The sequence below is a fragment of the Taudactylus pleione genome, unplaced genomic scaffold (assembly GCF_031769625.1).
Source record: "Taudactylus pleione unplaced genomic scaffold, aTauple2 ptg000201l, whole genome shotgun sequence".
Taxonomy (NCBI): domain Eukaryota; kingdom Metazoa; phylum Chordata; class Amphibia; order Anura; family Myobatrachidae; genus Taudactylus; species Taudactylus pleione.
The window spans coordinates 50,562,360-50,581,229 of NW_028284603.1; the positions used below are offsets into that span (position 1 = coordinate 50,562,360).

Genomic DNA, 18,870 nt, shown 5'->3' on the forward strand with positions numbered 1-18,870 from the left:
GGGATGTTTATCGTGGGCCGTGTATTAAGTACTCAACTTTAGGACAAGGCTCTCTAGATTCACCATTATTGGTTCAGTTTCTCAATAAGAATTTACATTCATATTGAATGCTGACTAGGAGAAAAGGGAAAGCCAGCTGGGTTTGCTAGTGTGCTATGGGATACCTTCATAATAAGCTCTCTGTTGAGGGGCTGTGTTTAACTTGAACACAGTAGTTTGCCAGGAGGCCATAATAAACACCAACCTGTAAAAAGGCAGCACAGTCTACTACAGCACTGACTGCCCTGGAATCAACAGTCCCAGCTGGGAAGAAACACCCTTTCACTACTGGAAGAATAAAATACTCTAATACTCTGAGAACCTCATAAGCACGCTGTGGCCAGAAGGGTGAAGCCACATACACACTAGACCAGGCCTGGCCAATCTGAGGCTCTCCAGCTGTTGTGAAACTACATGGCATGTAGGCACGGTTTTGCTATTAGGAAATGTTAAAACTGTGGCAGGGCATGCTGGGACTTGTAGTTTCACAACAGCTGGAGAGCCACAGGTTGGCCAGGCCTCCACTAGACGATGTGTGTATGCGGCGATATCGTCGCCAGCGTGGGTGCCAGCCTCGGCAAGTGTATACACACTTGCCAATGCCGACCAGCAACAGACGACGGCAGGGCAGGAGCGGGGCCATGCTGCATTCAGCAGCATGGTATCGCTCACGATATGCCCAGATTGGACTGCATGTGCAGCCGTCTGGGGATATCGTAAATGACCAGCGGCAGCGCGCATCGTTTGTCGTTTACCGCATACACACTGGCAGATATTGTGAACGATATTGTTATTTTCAAAATATCGGCAAGGGTGTACGCGGTTTTATTCTGTAACGGTCAGCATCACAGCTTGAAATTAAGTGCACCTTATACAGTATCTCGCATAATTACAAATAAAACGTTCTAGCAGCGGTAACTAACGTTTTGTACTGCGCAAACAAGAGTTACCACTCGCAGTGAGTCCCCTTGCAATTGTTACTGTTGCCAGTAAAACAAAATACTAATGTTACAAGTCTATAGGAGTATACATAAAAGCTAAAAAGTAATTGCTAATTACACATGATAGGCAAATATTTTATTTAATCAGACATCTTTAAAAAGATGTTTAGACTCACAATTGGCGGAGAGCTTGGTCGCTATAGAAAAGGAACGTTACTATAGCATTATAGAATGTGGTCAAGCGCTTCAAATTTGTAACCAAAGCAGCTTTCTTAAACAAAATAAATTGTCTTAAATTATGTGTGGTACCAAAAAGCGCTAAAAATTCAGTGTAATAAATACAATAAATATGCCTAAAAGTATAGCACAAAAGATATGATAAAATATTCAATAAATGTATAATAAAAACTGATCTGCAGGGTGTAATCAGTTAAAAGGACACACATAAAATGCACACTTAAAAGATGTTTATAGCCCCTTTTGTATGAATGTGGTGATTAACCTCTCGGGTTCCAGCACAGTAAGTACTGAAAAACTTTCCCTGTCTTACCCTACTGATGTGCGGCGGTTGTTCCCGCTGAACAGGATCTGCAAGTAACCAGCACATGAGCCTCAGCCTCCTGTTTTCTCTTAGAAGACATAAGGCCATATTCAATGTGATGGCAAAAAGTCAGAGGTCAGACTTTTCGCTATAATTGCAGGTTTTTCGGGGATAACGTATATCCCTGCATTCAATTAGGATCGTGCAAAAATTGGACCCGGCGGAAAGATAAATATCGAAAAAAATCTGGGAATTTTCAGGAAATGTTCCCCCCTAAAGATGTCCAGACATAGGATACACTATAGGTACCCCCATTTTTGCCTGCTGAAGGTAATCGGGAGTTTTAAATAGCAGCGGCAGGTGCATAAATGCGCCTGTGAAGAAGGGCTGCAAAATAGCACTTAGCTTTTTTTGGGGCAAAAAAAAACTACTTCCATCAAATTTGGGGAACATGAAAATGGGTGTAAGCATATTTTTAAGTCCCTTAAATGATTTTTAAAAATTAGTAAAACATGCACCTGCCGCTACCTCCTGCAATGAAGAAAACACCTGCCGCATACATGGGGACCCCTCAGGAATAAATTGCGTTAGTTTAGAAGTTTGTCCCCCCAACATTTTTTTTTTCGCCCCCAAAATTAAAGTACATTTTTTGGGGTGTCCTGACAATTTTTTGTATATTTTTTGAAACATAACTTTTAAAGGACACTCCCAGGGGTGCAGGCTATTTTTTTTAAGCCTGCACCCCTAAACCCTAATTCTGAACTTTTTTTTCCCCATTTAAAACCAAGTTAAAAAGTTATTCCCGTTGTTTAACAAAGAATTTTCACATCAGCGAAAAGTCTTTGAAATTGAATACGGGGATAATTGAAACAGGCGAAAATTACGTCATCGGCGTTACTTTATCGCCGATAACGAGTTTTCGCTTCAAATTGAATACAGCCCATAGTAATAACCAGCCAGCAGCACGCAATCAGTGTATGGCTAGTAATGCAGTGTGACACCCTTCACAAATACAGGTAAATGTGAAGTAATAATGAACCCCTACACACCTGGTAGTTAAGGGTTAAACAAGAGCAGTAGGGATAGATGTAACTGACAGAAAGTTTTAAGACAGTATATCACCACAGCAGAGCTTGCACAAGTCACATACAATGCATATAAATATACTTTTAATGGGCACTAAATCAACTACTCAAGCCTCACAAGGCTGGCAAGCAGGGCCGGCTCGAGGGGTAGTGGTGCCCTGTGCCGCCCGGGTGATGGTCACCTCCTCTACCGAAAATGGGGCCGTGGCCCATTACCATAGACCACGTCCCCTAAATGACATTATTTGTAGGCGTGTCTGCATGGCACGCCTCCCGTGTAATGTCAGGCTCGGGGGGACCCACCACTTCGTCACTAACTAAATGGATGCCGCGTGCACAACTGCGGCGGTGGGGGTACCCAACCTCCCGACTAGACCACCCGCGAGCCGCTTCAGCCTGCGGAAGGTACAGCGGGACAGTGCTGTTCCACTGAAATCAGGATGTTGGGGAGGGGTTCGCCCTCTATGGGGTCTGGTCGAACATCCAAAGAGCCGGCCCTGGCTGGTAGGATTTGTGCGCTGTATAACTTGGCCCCAGGGAGAGGTATACAGGGAGACTGGACCCGAAACTCCTGAGACCTGTAGTTTCAGAATAGCCCTGATTAATGGCTGCTGAGGGAGGAGGATGAGGGGAGCAGCTCAGAGGTGGGAAAACCTCTTGTGAGGGATCGCGCTCTGGGCTGGGGGAGAGCCTACCTCCCCACTGTTGCATCAACCACTGGGTGCTGCTGGCCTCTACATGATCCCCGAAGACAGCTTTTAACTGCCCCGGTGGTCAAATGGGGGAGCGGATTAACTAGTTGCCCCACTACAGCATCCTCCAGCAGGTCTCCACCGCCGGAGGTAAGGACTGCACAACAAGCGGAGAATCGCCTTACCTGTACTTCTCCGTGTATCCGGCCACAGTCCTTGGTCCCCAGTGGAGCGACTAGCCAAGGTAGCTGGAGCAGCCGCACAGGTGCCCGTTAGGATGCCATGCTGCTTGCTCAAATAAATAACTCAAAAATAAGCTTGGGGCTACCTAAGCAGTCCCCCTGTCTAAAGTGCGACCAGTCCTGCCAGCACCAAACGAAAAACTGTCTGCCTGTGGCTGGGGTATACGTGGAGGACCAGTGCATCCTGGGAGCTAAAAGCTTTAAATGTTTGGTGCCTGGACCTCCCCCCTATGGACCCTTAAGAAAAAAATAAAGTCCAGACTCACAAACTTAGTACCGTCCTCTAAGGACTTCCCAAATGACAGCTCAGCTGTGGCATTTCTCTATAGAAATGCCTAGGCTGATCGTTCATTGGCTGAGAGAGGTGAGCCTCCGCCTCTCTCAGCCAATGAATGGTTCCCGCCATTGAAGTCAATCATACCCCTTTTACACTGACCTAACAATTTGTCGGTGTAGATGGATCCATCCGGGTCCAGGAACCCGGGGATCCAACTTGGGTAGTTTGCAGGGTGGGACACGGGTCGTTCCCATGCCACCCTGCAGTGTAAGCGATGCGATGCGATGTGATCTGGATCACGATGACCCGGATTGTGCCGCATGCCGCCCAATTGGCTGGCCAGAAGAGTCTGATCACTCCGGTGTGAACGTCGCCGACTCGGGAATATCCTAAGTCAGCACCGCAGTCTGAAAGGGGTTAGTTCCGGGTCTGATCCGGATTGGAACCATATACCAACCCCTGGGGCAGAGCCGGACCTTTGGTATAAAAGAGGTATTAGTATGTACACAACCAGGACTGGCTATGAAAAGTGCGGGGTTGGTTGTGCTTTTAGGGAGGGGACCCCCACATAAATGTTTTATTTTAACACTATACAAACTTTTACACAGATGCATGCATGGATCTCACTGATCTGCGCATCTGTACTCATAGTACAGCCACCTATTTAAATTTAGCAGATATCTTTAAGATGGTTATCAGGTGTTTTGGCAAGCAAACAATATATAATTAATGATGTAACGATTTGGAAATCGTTAATGACGAATGATATATCGTTTGGTCGTCGATAAAATTGCAGTGTGTATGCACTATATCGTCAGTCCAGGAGTCCCGGGGAGTTCAGTGGAAATCGTTGACGACATCGCATCGTTTGCAAGTTGTTTAATGTGTACCCAGTTATACAGAATCCAATCAAGTTGCTCTATCTTTATTTTAATTGTTTCATGGGATTTGAATAAATATTTTTATGATTGATCTCTATATAGGTCTAATTATTACACCTACGCAGAATTGTGTTTATGTTTTTAGTTATTTGTGTTAGGTGGGTAATACCTCTTTTTCTTTTCTGCAGCAGGTGTGATATATATTTTTATATTTCAATTAAGGTGCTCAACAGGTGCAGATAATTTATTGATGGTGGTGTAGTTTGACCAGGATTGGCTTTTGCCTAGGTTTGAACTTAGTCAGGGCCACATACTGTCCCACAATCCCTAAAAATGGGGACACTTACATTACACAGGTTCAGGGCTGGCTCCAGTGAAGATAGCCAGGCTGCCAAAAGCTACAAATGTATCCTTTTAATCTCAGAGGCTGCGCAATCTTTCTAACTCATGCAAGTTCATATTAAATCTAGAGTTAGTCCTTTTTAAAAATGACTTTATATATTAGTCAGCCCACTTTGCATGCAAGGGCATAACTAGAACTTTGGGGGCCACATAGCAAGATCTTAAAAGGGCCAACCCAGAGGTAAAAAAAGAAACACATACATTTGCCCCCACACAAAGCCATTCAGGTTATGTCACACAGTAGTACCCCTCATAAACATTATGCCACGAGGTAGTAATAATATTGCCCCTTATACATTATGGGCCTGATTCAGCAAGGATCACAGTTGCTAATACGGACGCAATTGGGGCAACACAGTGCATGCGCAAAGATTGCACTGCAATAGGGGCAGCTACTACGCAGACCTATCGCAGAGTGATTGACAGGAAGTGGGTGGTGATGGGGCGAGTTCGAAAAATGCAGGTGTGCCAGGGCGTTTGAACTCAGTTGCATGAGCGTGCATAAATTATTCACTGCGATGCCCTACGCAGCCTGAGACCAGATAGAAATTGCTAACTTCAGCGCACGCCGAGTACGGTACTCGATGGTACCGATGGTTTTGCAGTCTTGCTAAACATTACGGATGTGTATAAGGTAAAGTGGGCATCCTTATGTTATGCTGCAAGGGCATAGCGATCGCAATGGATTAGCATACTATTGCAGTGAGACTGCATGTGTAAACGCTATTGCAGTTGCGTTCCGTAATTACTCAGACCCTATGCCACACAGTAATGCCCTTTACAGATTATGCCACATAGTAGTAGTGCCCCATATAACACATCATTCCACACAATAGTGGTACCCCTTGCACATTATGCCACACAGTAATGTCCATTATAAAATTATGACACCCCCCCCAGCAACTCATCTCCCCGTGTTCCACCAGCAACTTCTCGCCACCCCCCCATGTGCCATCAGCAGCCTGCGGGTCTGGATTTGGTGATGGGGCCGCCAACTATTTACAGCTGGCGCAGCAGCAGACATGGACAGACAACGCTGGCGCAATATGAATCTGGCACCGGTCGCGAGCCAATCGGAGCTTGCAGACTGACAACCAATCAGAACCAGTCACTGCTGATTGGCTGCCGGTCCGCGAGCTCTGGTTGCCTCGTGACCGGCAGCACTGTCCCTTCATGTCTGCCTGCTGGTGCGCCAGCTGTAATTAGCTGCCACCCAGGCACTCCTCAGCAGCCCTGACTGAACCAGCCCACATTGTGTGTGAGACTGTGTGCAGGGAGAGCGGCAGGCCACAGAGGCAGCTCGGGCACCATAGCAGCCACACTCCTTGCACCCATGGCGGTTACGCCACTGTTTGCATGCATGTTATCAAACAGTGGGGTCCATTTCAGGATCAATGGAATGAGGTTATAGGCGAGGACAATGTAAACGAATAAAGGCTGCAGGTGTACTTCAGGGTCCAGTCTTCAACCTAGGCCTCCCAGCTAGTATTATATATAGTTTCAAAGGGATTTAAAAGCTGGAAGAAAGAAGAGTACAAAATGGTGAACAAGCATATGTGGTTGCATTTAATTTTATTGACAGAGCTTGTGTATTTATTAGAGTATTTTTTTTCTCTCTCTTAAAAAGGTACACAACAGGTTCCAGGGGCCAAAGGATGCCATGGTACACTGCAAATTGTAATTCCACAAGTGTCAGCATGCAAGTGTCCCCCAGATTTTGCTGCTACCAATCAGAATGTATTTTATTTTATTTTTTAATCATCAACTTCAGTAGGGGACATTTACTACGGCCCCTCATACACCTGTAGGAAATAAGCCTACCGACAGTCACACCTACAGTATATTTTTTTTCAAATAATTTTTATTGAGATTTTATATCATACAAATGACAGTGTATCAAGATATGATCAAGTGCAGATTACATCGAGCAATGTAGTCAGTATACAAATATGACAAGAAACAGCAAAATGACAAGCTAGTAAGTCTCAGAGTTTTAGGTAGGCAAGGAGGGGAAAAGGAAAGGGAGGCAGGAAAGTTGGTAGGTGTTAATAAAGGAAAGAAGGGGAGGAAAAAGGGGGACTGATGGCAAGCAAAGTTCACTATGAGAAGTTATAGAATTTCAAGTAGGTGCCTCATGATAAGTCGTCCAGGGAGAGCAGATTTCAGCAAATGTGTGGGCACTCATGTAAATAACTAGTGATATGTTCTAAGTGGTAAATGTGCCAAATTGAGTTGTGTAGAGCAGAAGAGGAGGGGGGAGGTCTACTTTTCTCCAGCAAGCTGCGATAGCACAGTTAGCTGCATTGAGAATGTACTGAATAAATGTTTGAGTATATCTATCACCATTAGGGATGGGTCGCGGTAGAAGACAATAGGAGAAACAGTGTGGGAGTGTGATGCCCGTAAGGGAGAAAAATCAGATGATGTACCATGTCCCAGAAGCACTTAATTTTAGGGCAGTGCCACCAGATATGTGCAAGGGTGCCCTCCTCTCCACAGCCCCTCCAGCATCTGACAACTGGGGCAATACGGCTTAAAAGCGGGTAGGTACCAGGTACCATCTATAAAGACATTTATAATAATTTTCCTTGATTCTGATGCAGATAGAGGATTTAGCAGCGAGCTGTCTAATTTTAACCGACTCCTCCGGCTCCAGAGTCTCTCCCATGTCTCTCTCCCAGGCCAGCTCTTGAGGTTCTCTAGATGGTTGGTTGTGGGCAATCAGAAGACTATAAAAAGTAGATATGAGACCCTCTGAGTCAGATTTTAGAAGACAAAATGTTTCTAAGGGGGTATAGGTTGGACAGGATCAGGATCCCATAAGTGATGTATAGAGGTTGCGTATTTCAAGATATTGATGTAAGCATTTCGTTGGAATTCCAAACCGATCTTGAAGAGCAGAGAACTCAGGAAAGACACGCAAAGGGGCAATGTCTCTGAGAAATTTTATGTTGTGATTGGTCCTGGGAGCAAAAGGTTTAGGATCTAAGCCAGGTAGGAACTCTTTATTGTTCAATAGAGGGTCATGACGGCGGTTTTGCACCAATGAGAAAGCTCTACTACAATAATCCCATATCGACAGGGAGAAGCGAAGAGTAGGGAGATGGCTGAGCAAAGGAGGTCTATTTCTGGGCTGCATCCAGAAGAGTGAGTAGGGAGAAAAAAAAAGTTGATAAATTGTGCCTCAAGGTCTGCCCAATCTCTAGAGTGAGGATCAGCATGCGCAAGAACTGCTTGGGTTAGATGGGCTGCTAGGTAGTATTTATGATAGTTTGGTAGGCCCAAAGCACGTCCCTAGTGCGGCGACATAACCAAAATCTCACTCTAGGCCTTCTGCCCGACCATATGAATCTAGTAACTAACCGCTGAAGGGTAGATAAAAATAAAAAGGAGGGTACTCTAACTGGGAGCATCTGGAACAGATATAAAAATCTCGGGAGTACATTGATTTTACTGGCGATTATGCGGCCGATCCAAGATATAAAGTGAACACCCCAAGTGCCAAGGTCACGACGGATGTTCTCTAAGAGAGGGGGATAGTTTGCAGCAAATAGCTTATCATAGGAGTTGACCCAGGTATTTTAGAGAGTGAGAACGTCACCGAAAATCAATATCATGATGCAACTGGTGGAGCAGCTGGGGGTTCCATGAATAAGGCAAAAAGGAGGGGCGAAAGGGGACAGCCTTGTCTGGTGCTATTTAGGATATTGAACGCAGAAGAAGCGAAGTCTGACCTACGTGTTTCTGCAGGTCTGACTGGATTTGTGTAAACATGCCCTTCACTCACCATTCTGTTTCTCCTGATGTAAAGAGGCGCAATTGGATGATGCTGTCCCCTCTGCATTGCCAAATATACATCTATTCATTTTGTGAGCATGCATAGAGCGAATTCATGCAATTTACAATGGCATATGAATCACTCTGCATTAGGCACATAGGATTTATATTCTACCCTGCTCTGTACAGTATGTGATGCATTTTCTGGTCAAAATAGCAACAGAACCCACGGGACCCAGGGTTTAGGCTTCTAAATATCCACTGCAGTAACTGAGACTTATAAAGATGCCTAAGAAGGGAATTCTTGTAACGTGGCAAAGGCTGTAATCCTGGTACTTTGGGGGTCAACCACTGCCCCCTCTAATAGGGATAGGTTTAAAAGGGACAATTATTACATGGATATTGAGGATATTTTCACCTTTTCTTTGGCCAAACACGCCGACGTCTCGGTCACCCTGGTTGGAATTTAAGAAGTCCGTAAATGTAATGCAGTACTTTCTACACCATTTATTTATACACTGAGTAATGCAGTATTTTCTGCACCATTTATTTATACACTGAGTAATGCAGTACTTTTCTACACCATTTATTTATACACTGAGTAATGCAGTATTTTCTGCACCATTTATTTATACACTGAGTAATGCAGTACTTTTCTACACCATTTATTTATACACTGAGTAATGCAGTATTTTCTGTACCATTTATTTATACACTGAAAGTAATGCAGTACTTTCTACACCATTTATTTATACACTGAAAGTAATGCAGTACTTTCTACACCATTTATTTATACACTGAGTAATGCAGTATTTTCTGCACCATTTATTTATACACTGAGTAATGCAGTATTTTCTGCACCATTTATTTATACACTGAAAGTAATGCAGTACTTTCTACACCATTTATTTATACACTGAGTAATGCAGTATTTTCTGCACCATTTATTTATACACTGAAAGTAATGCAGTACTTTTCTACACCATTTATTTATACACGGAGTAATGCAGTATTTTCTGCACCATTTATTTATACACTGAAAGTAATGCAATATTTTCTACACCATTTATTTATACACTGAGTAATGCAGTACTTTCTACACCATTTATTTATACACTGAGTAATGCAGTACTTTCTACACCATTTATTTATACACTGAAAGTAATGCAGTATTTTCTACATCATTTATTTATACACTGAGTAATGCAGTACTTTCTACACCATTTATTTATACACTGAGTAATGCAGTACTTTCTACACCATTTATTTATACACTGAGTAATGCAGTACTTTTCTACATCATTTATTTATACACTGAGTAATGCAGTACTTTCTACACCATTTATTTATACACTGAGTAATGCAGTACTTTCTACACCATTTATTTATACACTGAGTAATGCAGTATTTTCTGCACCATTTATTTATACACTGAGTAATGCAGTACTTTTCTACACCATTTATTTATACACTGAGTAATGCAGTACTTTCTACACCATTTATTTATACACTGAGTAATGCAGTACTTTTCTACACCATTTATTTATACACTGAGTAATGCAGTACTTTTCTACACCATTTATTTATACACTGAGTAATGCAGTACTTTCTACACCATTTATTTATACACTGAGTAATGCAGTACTTTTCTACACCATTTATTTATACACTGAGTAATGCAGTACTTTCTACACCATTTATTTATACACTGAGTAATGCAGTACTTTCTACACCATTTATTTATACACTGAAAGTAATGCAGTACTTTCTACACCATTTATTTATACACTGAGTAATGCAGTACTTTCTACACCATTTATTTATACACTGAAAGTAATGCAGTATTTTCTACATCATTTATACACTCCTGAATGTTTTCATGTATTGTGATGTTGTATTTCCTGGAACTTGCTTTCTTTATCTACATGTTATCAGGTTTTGTGCAACATTTTTTTTCTAAGTAAAACCAGTTTGAATAAATTAAAAAAAAAACATTAGCGGGGCAGTGTCCAACACCCACATACACACTTTATTGAGCTGCATTAGAGGCCATGCCAAGCGAGTATTTGTTACCTTCCCGCAATGGAGGAAACCATTTTGTGGATAATATATACAAAAATGCAGCCTATCTGGTCAGGATCCAGGTACACCATTGGCTGTCCTTCTCTGTGTGTACTAATGTGCCTTATGTAAGCATTTATCACAAATAGGTACTATTGCTTTACTCAGCAAAAAGGTTTTTAAAAGAAGTAATTCATCACTTTAAAGATGTACTTTAAAATCGCATTTACCTTAGTCACAGAGTAGGAAATATTCCTCATAAATACTGGAAAATACTTACATCTGTGTGTACTTGCCAAAAGAAACATATGTACACATTCTTCACGTCTTGCTTCATACATATAGACAGAGGTTAACCTCACTTACACCTGGTATTTACTTCAGAAGCCATCAGCAGAGACCAAGCTGTTCTAAGCACCACTTGTGATATTTTCCATCATGATGGTGATCTGACCTCACTAAATAAAGGCACTTTGTGTATACATGACTGACAGTTTGACGACAGCAAAAACGACAACTTCAGAATTTACTTTTGTATTTCATCTCCTTTTGAATCTTTATTTAAGGATTACAAATGAAAAAAAATAAATGTGTAAACAGCTTTAAAAAAAATAAATAAATAATTGATTCATTTTTATTTACTGCCCTAAGTAAACTAAACAGAAGTACTCCTTTACCTGGGAGGCTATCCTATCCCAGATCAGTATGTTACAGTGTGCAGATAGTCTTAAACTATTCAACCTTGAGATCACATTTATTTACAATAACCATCAATCCCATTGCACTTCTAGGTATTCCCTGTAAATCTTTCCATTGACTTCAATCATGAAAAAGAATAGTGAAATATGTTTTATATATCGGTTATGGAATCTTTGTAACTAGTCAGCTATGTTCGGAATGAATGAAATTTTAATAAAAGTATTTGTGGAAAAGAATGTGGGTGTATATTTAGAGGAAAATACCACAGCACACCAAACAAAATAAAGATCTCATTTAGACTTTTATGTTTGTTTTTCATTACATTTATGAAAGAAAAAAAAACAAAAAATTAAAAACTGCAGTGCTATAGAAATAAATATATTTTTTGCTATCTAGATGTAAACTAAATTAGACAATAAAGTAACATTTCCTGCGACAATTAATCTAAATATCACAAACGTCCTACTGTATGTGTCATTAGTTATTGCAAAGATGGTTATAGTAAACCCATGTATTGTGGTGAGGCTTGTATACAGTGTGTTGTACTATAGGGGAAGTTGTATCAAAGCTGTTCTAAAGTTTTTTGGTCTCGGTCTACAGATTAAGCCAAACTTTGTAGATCACTAAAAAAAAAAATGAAAATACAATGCAAGTTCTGCTCATTAACCACACAACTCCACTTATACACATATACAAATACACAGATTCGACCGCCTCGATGTTTGGCCAGTGCGCATGCGCACGAGGGAGCTGGCTCCCTCGTGCGCATGCGTGAGACCCGCTACGACCAAAAGCGCCGGTCGTAGCGGGTCTCTTTCCAAAGGGGGCGAGCTGTCGATGTTGATTGACAGCTCGCCCCGTTTGGAAGGCGGGCCGGGGGGTGGCAGCCCAAACGGAGGCGTTCCCATGGGAACACCTGCCGTTTGGGGGAGGCCCCACTGACATCACTAGTGATGTCAGTGGAGAGCTTCCGGCTCTGACAGAGCCAGAAGCTCTCCGGGGCTTACGACAAGTGAGACCCTACCCTAGGGTCTCGTCGTAAGCCCCGATGGTCGCTATGGTCAATGACCATCGCGACCATCACCCGAGCGGTCGTTAGAGCTGTGGGTGTAAACCCACAGCCTAACGGCCGAAAAAGAGGCGGGCGGTCAGGATGCAAGTGGCCGCCCAGTTTCTGAGCGACCGCTTGCATCCTCCGACCGCCTCTGAATGAGGCCCTCAGTCCTCAAGACACACTGGACTGTTAGGGGTATATTTACTAAAGTGAGAGTTTTTAGAAGTGGAGATGTTGCCCATAGCAACCAAACAGATTCTACTTAACATTTAACTAGCACCTTCTAGAAGATAATTGCTAGAATCTGTTTGGTTGCTATGGGCAACATCTCCACTTCTAAAAACTCTCATTATAGTAAATATACCCCTAACAGTCCAGTTTTTAAGGATATCCATGCTTTTGCATAGATGGTTAAATGAAAAATGACTGAGGTACTAATTAAGTCACCTGAGCTCAAGCATGGACAGCCTTAAACCCAGGATTGTTCATGAGTAAAAGATTAAGAAGCACTGGTTTAGCCCTTTAGAAAATTCTAAACAAGGCAAAAAAGGTGTCAGATTTTAATTAGTGGGTGAATCCCAATTGCCATCTGGTATAAAAATGCATCCATTTTACATGTTTGGTCAGAGAATACCTCTAAATATGCACAATCCCCCTTTATAACCGCTCGCTATGATAAACTGTAATGCATTTAAGTCTCGATTTTTACATTTGTGCGCATGATGAAGCCCAGTATTGCCAATATCCCAAATTCTCCGGCTGATTTTGAGTTTGGAGCAAAACAAAACAAAAAAAAAGCACATTACTTTGTACCTGATACAAACCATTTTGCAATGCATCAGGTGCAAATACATTTATTTTTTTTTCATGCGGAGCAAATATTTACTGCTCCGCATGTAGCCCACAAAAGCTATACAGCTTATTCTTAGGGTGGGTACACACCTCAACGACCGGCAATCGTGCCGATTTTCAGGACATCGCATGATTGCCGGTACATACTTAAAAGGTTTAACGAGAGACGGAACAATCACTGTTCCATCCTTCATTAATATGTACAGCCTCACATGCGATATGGTGTCATTGGCCGTGCAACACGGCCAATCACACGATATTGCATGCGACCATGGGAACATGCAAATCGGGCATACACACTGCACGATATGCCAGATTTGTTGTTCCGATTTGGCCAAATCGTGCAGATATCGTCCTGGTGTGTATGCACCCTTACACTGCAATTTAGATATGAGTTTGGACACACCCGTCTTAAATCTAAGCAGCCTATGTATCAATAATCGCGATAGACTCATTATTTACAAAAAGTGCTCCAGCTATGTACTAACTAACTCACAGGGACAGCGGTAGAGATAGACTTTTCTGAGGGAATCTAGCATGCACTGTGTCACATTCGGGAGCCATCCGAATGCCTCGGGAGAGGGATCCTGCTAATATGCCTCCATAGGCATGAAGCAGTTTACGCCATCTGGGGATGGCGTATATCAACGGGACTGTAGTCTTCAATGATAATGGGGACTGTGATCTGCAGCACTAATGAGCCTCCTGCATGTGTTTTCTGTGAATCTCCTGAATTAGGCCGCTAGTACATAGCAGGAATACAAATCGGTTATGCAGAAACTGCTGTTTCGGCATCATTTTATGAAAAATGGGTTTGATAAATAGACCTCTAAGGGGTCTATATGTTAAGCCTTGGTGAGAGATTAAGTGGACAGAGATAAAGTACAACCAATTAGGTCCTAACTGTCACTTTACAGGCTGTTTGAAAAATGACAGTTAGGAGCTGATTGGTTGGTACTTTATCTCTCTCCAAGGCTTAGTACATAGACCCCTACATCTCTCTGCACATTTTACATCTGCCCAACCTGCAGAGCAGTTACTTGTTTTTTTTTTTGTTTGTTTTGCTCCCAGCAGAAAATCAGACCCATCTGTGTGGGACCCCAATGCTGTCTGGACATCTTAACCCTTCATACTGTGCAATTGTTCCAAAAATAGGCACATGACATCACATAGCAGGAAGAAACTAATTTTGCGCTGCACATCTGCCATTTATTTTTGCTTTGTAGAACTCTCCCATTGATCACTTGAAATGTAAGAAGGAATGTAATTTCTAATTCACAGCCTTGTCATAATAAGCCCCACCCATAATGATCAAAAGGTAGTGTGTTTCACTATGAAGCATTAGGTTTAGTTAAAAATACAACATTTTGACACCATGTAGCTTGAATAAATTTAGTGCATAGCAATGATTTGCTTTAGTATACAGTATATGTGATTATTTATTTATTAAACAGTTTCTTATATAGCGCAGCAAATTCTGTTGCGCTTTACAATTTGAATCAACATTATACTAGGTTGTAAAAGACATACATACATACATACATACATACATACATAAAAGACATACATAAGAGTAAGAGGGCCCTGCTCGCAAGCTTACAATCTATAGATTCATACTAGATACAAACAGACCCACAATTTCTTATAATAATCTGTGCTCAGAAGCAAAATTAATATACATATAACCAGGCGTTTTAACCTTTTTATGTATACAGTGAAAAAAGAGATACACATATATCGTTCAGTGCCAGCACCCCCCATCATCCCCGAACCTGCACAACCCGACGATATCATCAGGTTAGACAGCAGGTTCGGGCGACGAGCGACGTCAAGGACCAGCGGGAGCACGCATCACTTGTTGACGGCATAGCAACTGGACGATATAATGAACGATTACGTTATTATTCAATCGTTCATTATGTTGTCTAGTGGATACGAGGCATAAGGCACTTAGTGGAGTTTGTATGTTCTCCCCATGTTTGCGTGGGATTCCTCCCACACTCAAAAAAAATGCTGGTAGATTAATTGTCTCAAGAGTAATCCTAGTGTGTATGTATATCCAGTTGACAGGCAACATAGATTGTAAACTCCCCTGGGACAGTGACTGATGGGAATTACTGAATAGTCTGTGTAAAGTGCTGTGTAATATTTGTGCACTACTTAAATAACAGTTAATACATTTTATTGAATGCAAAATTATTTTTGAACAGTATTTATTAAGTGTTGCTGTATACCAATAGAAATAACAGGAATACAAGGTACACAAATCTCATGTGCTGGAAAAGTGAAACATTTTCTATTGAAAAAAATAAAAATAATTTTAAAATGTATAAATAACTTAAAAAATAGAAGATCTTACCTGAGCTGCCTGCGACTCCTGGAAGGATGTGAAACAAAGGAACAGAAGCAGACTATACACCAATCCAGAGGTCATACTGACAAGTCCTCAGAGCAAGATGCAGTCAAACTGGATACCAGAGAGATCTTCGTTCTCTTTTCCCCTGACTGGGATTTCCTTTAGCAGATGCTTTAAACGCACCTCTAAATATCTGAATGAGGCAACATGACCACTGGCGTTGCAGAATCAAAACTGCATGTTATTCATGCTGAAATAGCAGCAAACCAGGCTTAGTCTGCAAGCTGCTGACTACCAATGATCAGCCTCCTGTAATAACTGTTGACACCTAAATTGCTGCTTGTACCTTACTGTGTCCCACTGTCCCTCCCACATAGTTTCCCTCAGCAATATTCCGATCAGTGGAGAAGTGGACGCTACATATGGAGGGGGGGGGGGGGGATGGAGGGATTGGAGGAGGAAGTACCCAACATCTGACAATGCCAAAGTTTTTGCTTCTCCGCTCCTCAGTCTGAAAATAAAATGCTCTTGGAATTGTCTCTGAGTTCTGTCATATATGTTCATTCATAGGATCACTATCTGATGAGCACAAACTATGTCATCTCAATGCAAAGAGAAGTAGTAATGATTGGAATCCATCGTTATGTTTTATAGTCACCTCAGCAAGTGCCTGAGATGGTTAATAGGGAAAGGGTTGAGGTGCAATATTCTAATGAATCCATGTAAAAAAGTTATATTTTAGTTATTTTCATTGAATGCACTTTTTATAAAAATAAAAAAATAATTCAATGTAAACTACCCAAACAAGCAAAAGATGCCATGGCACTAAGAGGCCCTCAGTTTTGTTTGGGCATAGCCCCCTGTGGGTCTGGAATGCTTCTTACGATTACACATAATCTGCAAACACATTAAAAGGGATATTTAGGACAACTGCTGTTACGAATAGTAACTGGAGTGTCATTATCCTAGAAATGGATAAAATTCAAAGCATGCGAGTGGATGCTATGGGCTAAACCACCTACTTACACGTTTTTTTACACATATTTCATAAAACACTCCTATTAAATATTTGTGTAATTCACAAGTGTGCAATTCTGTTTTAATCTACACAGATGGATGAACCTTGTGTGCACCAATACATTCAATATGGATGGTACGGCTAGTGATTTAACATCATCACATGGACAGTCATTAATAGATAAAATAAATAAATTGCAGGGTCAGGAAGGCAGCTATGATTGGTCAGTCAGCTTTTTGTACAATTTAGGCAGTAAACGGTGTTCTGATAAAAGCAAAACCTACAGAACATATCCTGTAATCAAGCAACAGCCAGTTGGAACATTTGTGGCTATGGCATTTCCTAAAGGACTCCAATTTAAAATGTAGTATTTGTGTCTTTCACTATGTTGAGGCAAAATGCAGTTTTACTTACTGGGTTGTGTCATTTTGACACAGGTCCAAGTTCCCTATAGTCTCTTCAAAGGCCCTGAGTTACTACAGCTGGTCGGTTACATAATGGCGTCATTTTCCTGATTACATGGTGAAAATCAGTGAATGGGAAGTTCACAGAGAAGGAGCTTTGACAATACAGCTCAAAACAGACCTGTTGCAGACTGTGGTTTTGAAAAATCATTTTAGTCTGTTTTAAATTTAATATGACAAAATATATCATTGGTGTCCACTAACACAAGAGGCAGCACAGACAGAAACCCAGGCCTACACTATACAATCTGTGCAAACACAAATCACACAAAGTGCCATTTACGTAGCAGGATGTGGAGGTACTCTACAGGTGTACACTCTGATAAATTCCAGTACAACACTGGAAGCAGAAACGTCTTTGTTAACCTCTTAAAAGCTTTTCCGATTATGCTGTTTTTACCGTAGCTTCTTTATGAAGAGTATGTTATTGTCAGTGTTCTATGCAACTGGAGAAAAAAGTAATGTGCAAATGTCATCAATGCTTTGATACAACTTAGCTGATCAGACACATTTAAAATCATTATTTTAAATTACTTGGTAGTGAAAACCACTTGTACTTTTCATACTGTAAGTATTTTAGCACCCTCTGCTGGTTCAGAGGATTCAGTACAGAAATTTCCAAAGTGTTTCCATCAACAAATTTATGTCCTGTCACATATATACAAGTTTACTAGTTACGTCAATGATTACGCTCGTTTTTAGTTAATTGAGGTTTAAAAGGTAATTTCAGCAACATAGTATATTTTAATCAACAGATCCCCCCTCCCCAGCTAACCAAATAGTCAGAGAGAATGAACTCCTATCACTGCTGCACCAAAGCGTCACCATAGAGTGTCCACATGAGGAAAGGGTCAGTGCAGACAACACCAATTAATGACACTATGCCACAGCTCTGCCCAATGCGCGCCAGCAGTAGTACGAGAAACATTGCTTTTCTGAATTTGAAATCTGCTGGATTATCAATATGATGTAGCACCGCCTGGGATGCAACCCTCACAGATTTGTTAGTTGATAGGGGGTGGGTGGTTTATTATAAATTGCTATTTGTCTGGGGTTGATCTTTAAACCAACTATACATTATTACAAGAGACCCATCACTTTGAACATTTGCAGATACACAATTCATTCTCTTGCTTTTATAAAACGTAAATCAGTTGGATACCATCAACCTTTTTACTTAAATGTATGCTATAAATTTTTCATAAGGTCTTTTTATTGATCTTTCCAGCAGCTTTGTGTTTCCAGGATATTAATATGCCCACCCCTCCCTTTTTTATTTGATTAAACAATGTTTCTTCTTTGAAGACACCAGCTGGCTGGACTCACTGTACAGATAAGAAAGTCATAAATTACCTCCAAGACACCAGCACTAGTATTTAAGTAAAGCTTCCATAGGCAGTGTGTCTAGACCTGTATATATGTTAGCAATGGTTAGTTTAATGAGGACTTCCGTTCATTGCATATAGCTTATCTGGCTCCTGAACGGCCA

General features: G+C 41.4%; 1 protein-coding gene across 1 annotated transcript in view; it reads right to left on the bottom strand.

Annotated features, from left to right (window-relative positions):
* The window catches only part of FBLN7 (fibulin 7), a 131,320-nt gene extending 115,067 nt beyond the window's left edge, over positions 1–16,253 (bottom strand). The window contains exon 1 of the mRNA XM_088477378.1: positions 15,903–16,253. Coding sequence (XP_088333504.1) covers positions 15,903–15,977 — 75 coding nt within the window. The 5' untranslated portion in view covers positions 15,978–16,253. The remainder of the gene's footprint in view (positions 1–15,902) is intronic.
* Between the last annotated feature and the right edge of the window lie 2,617 nt (positions 16,254–18,870).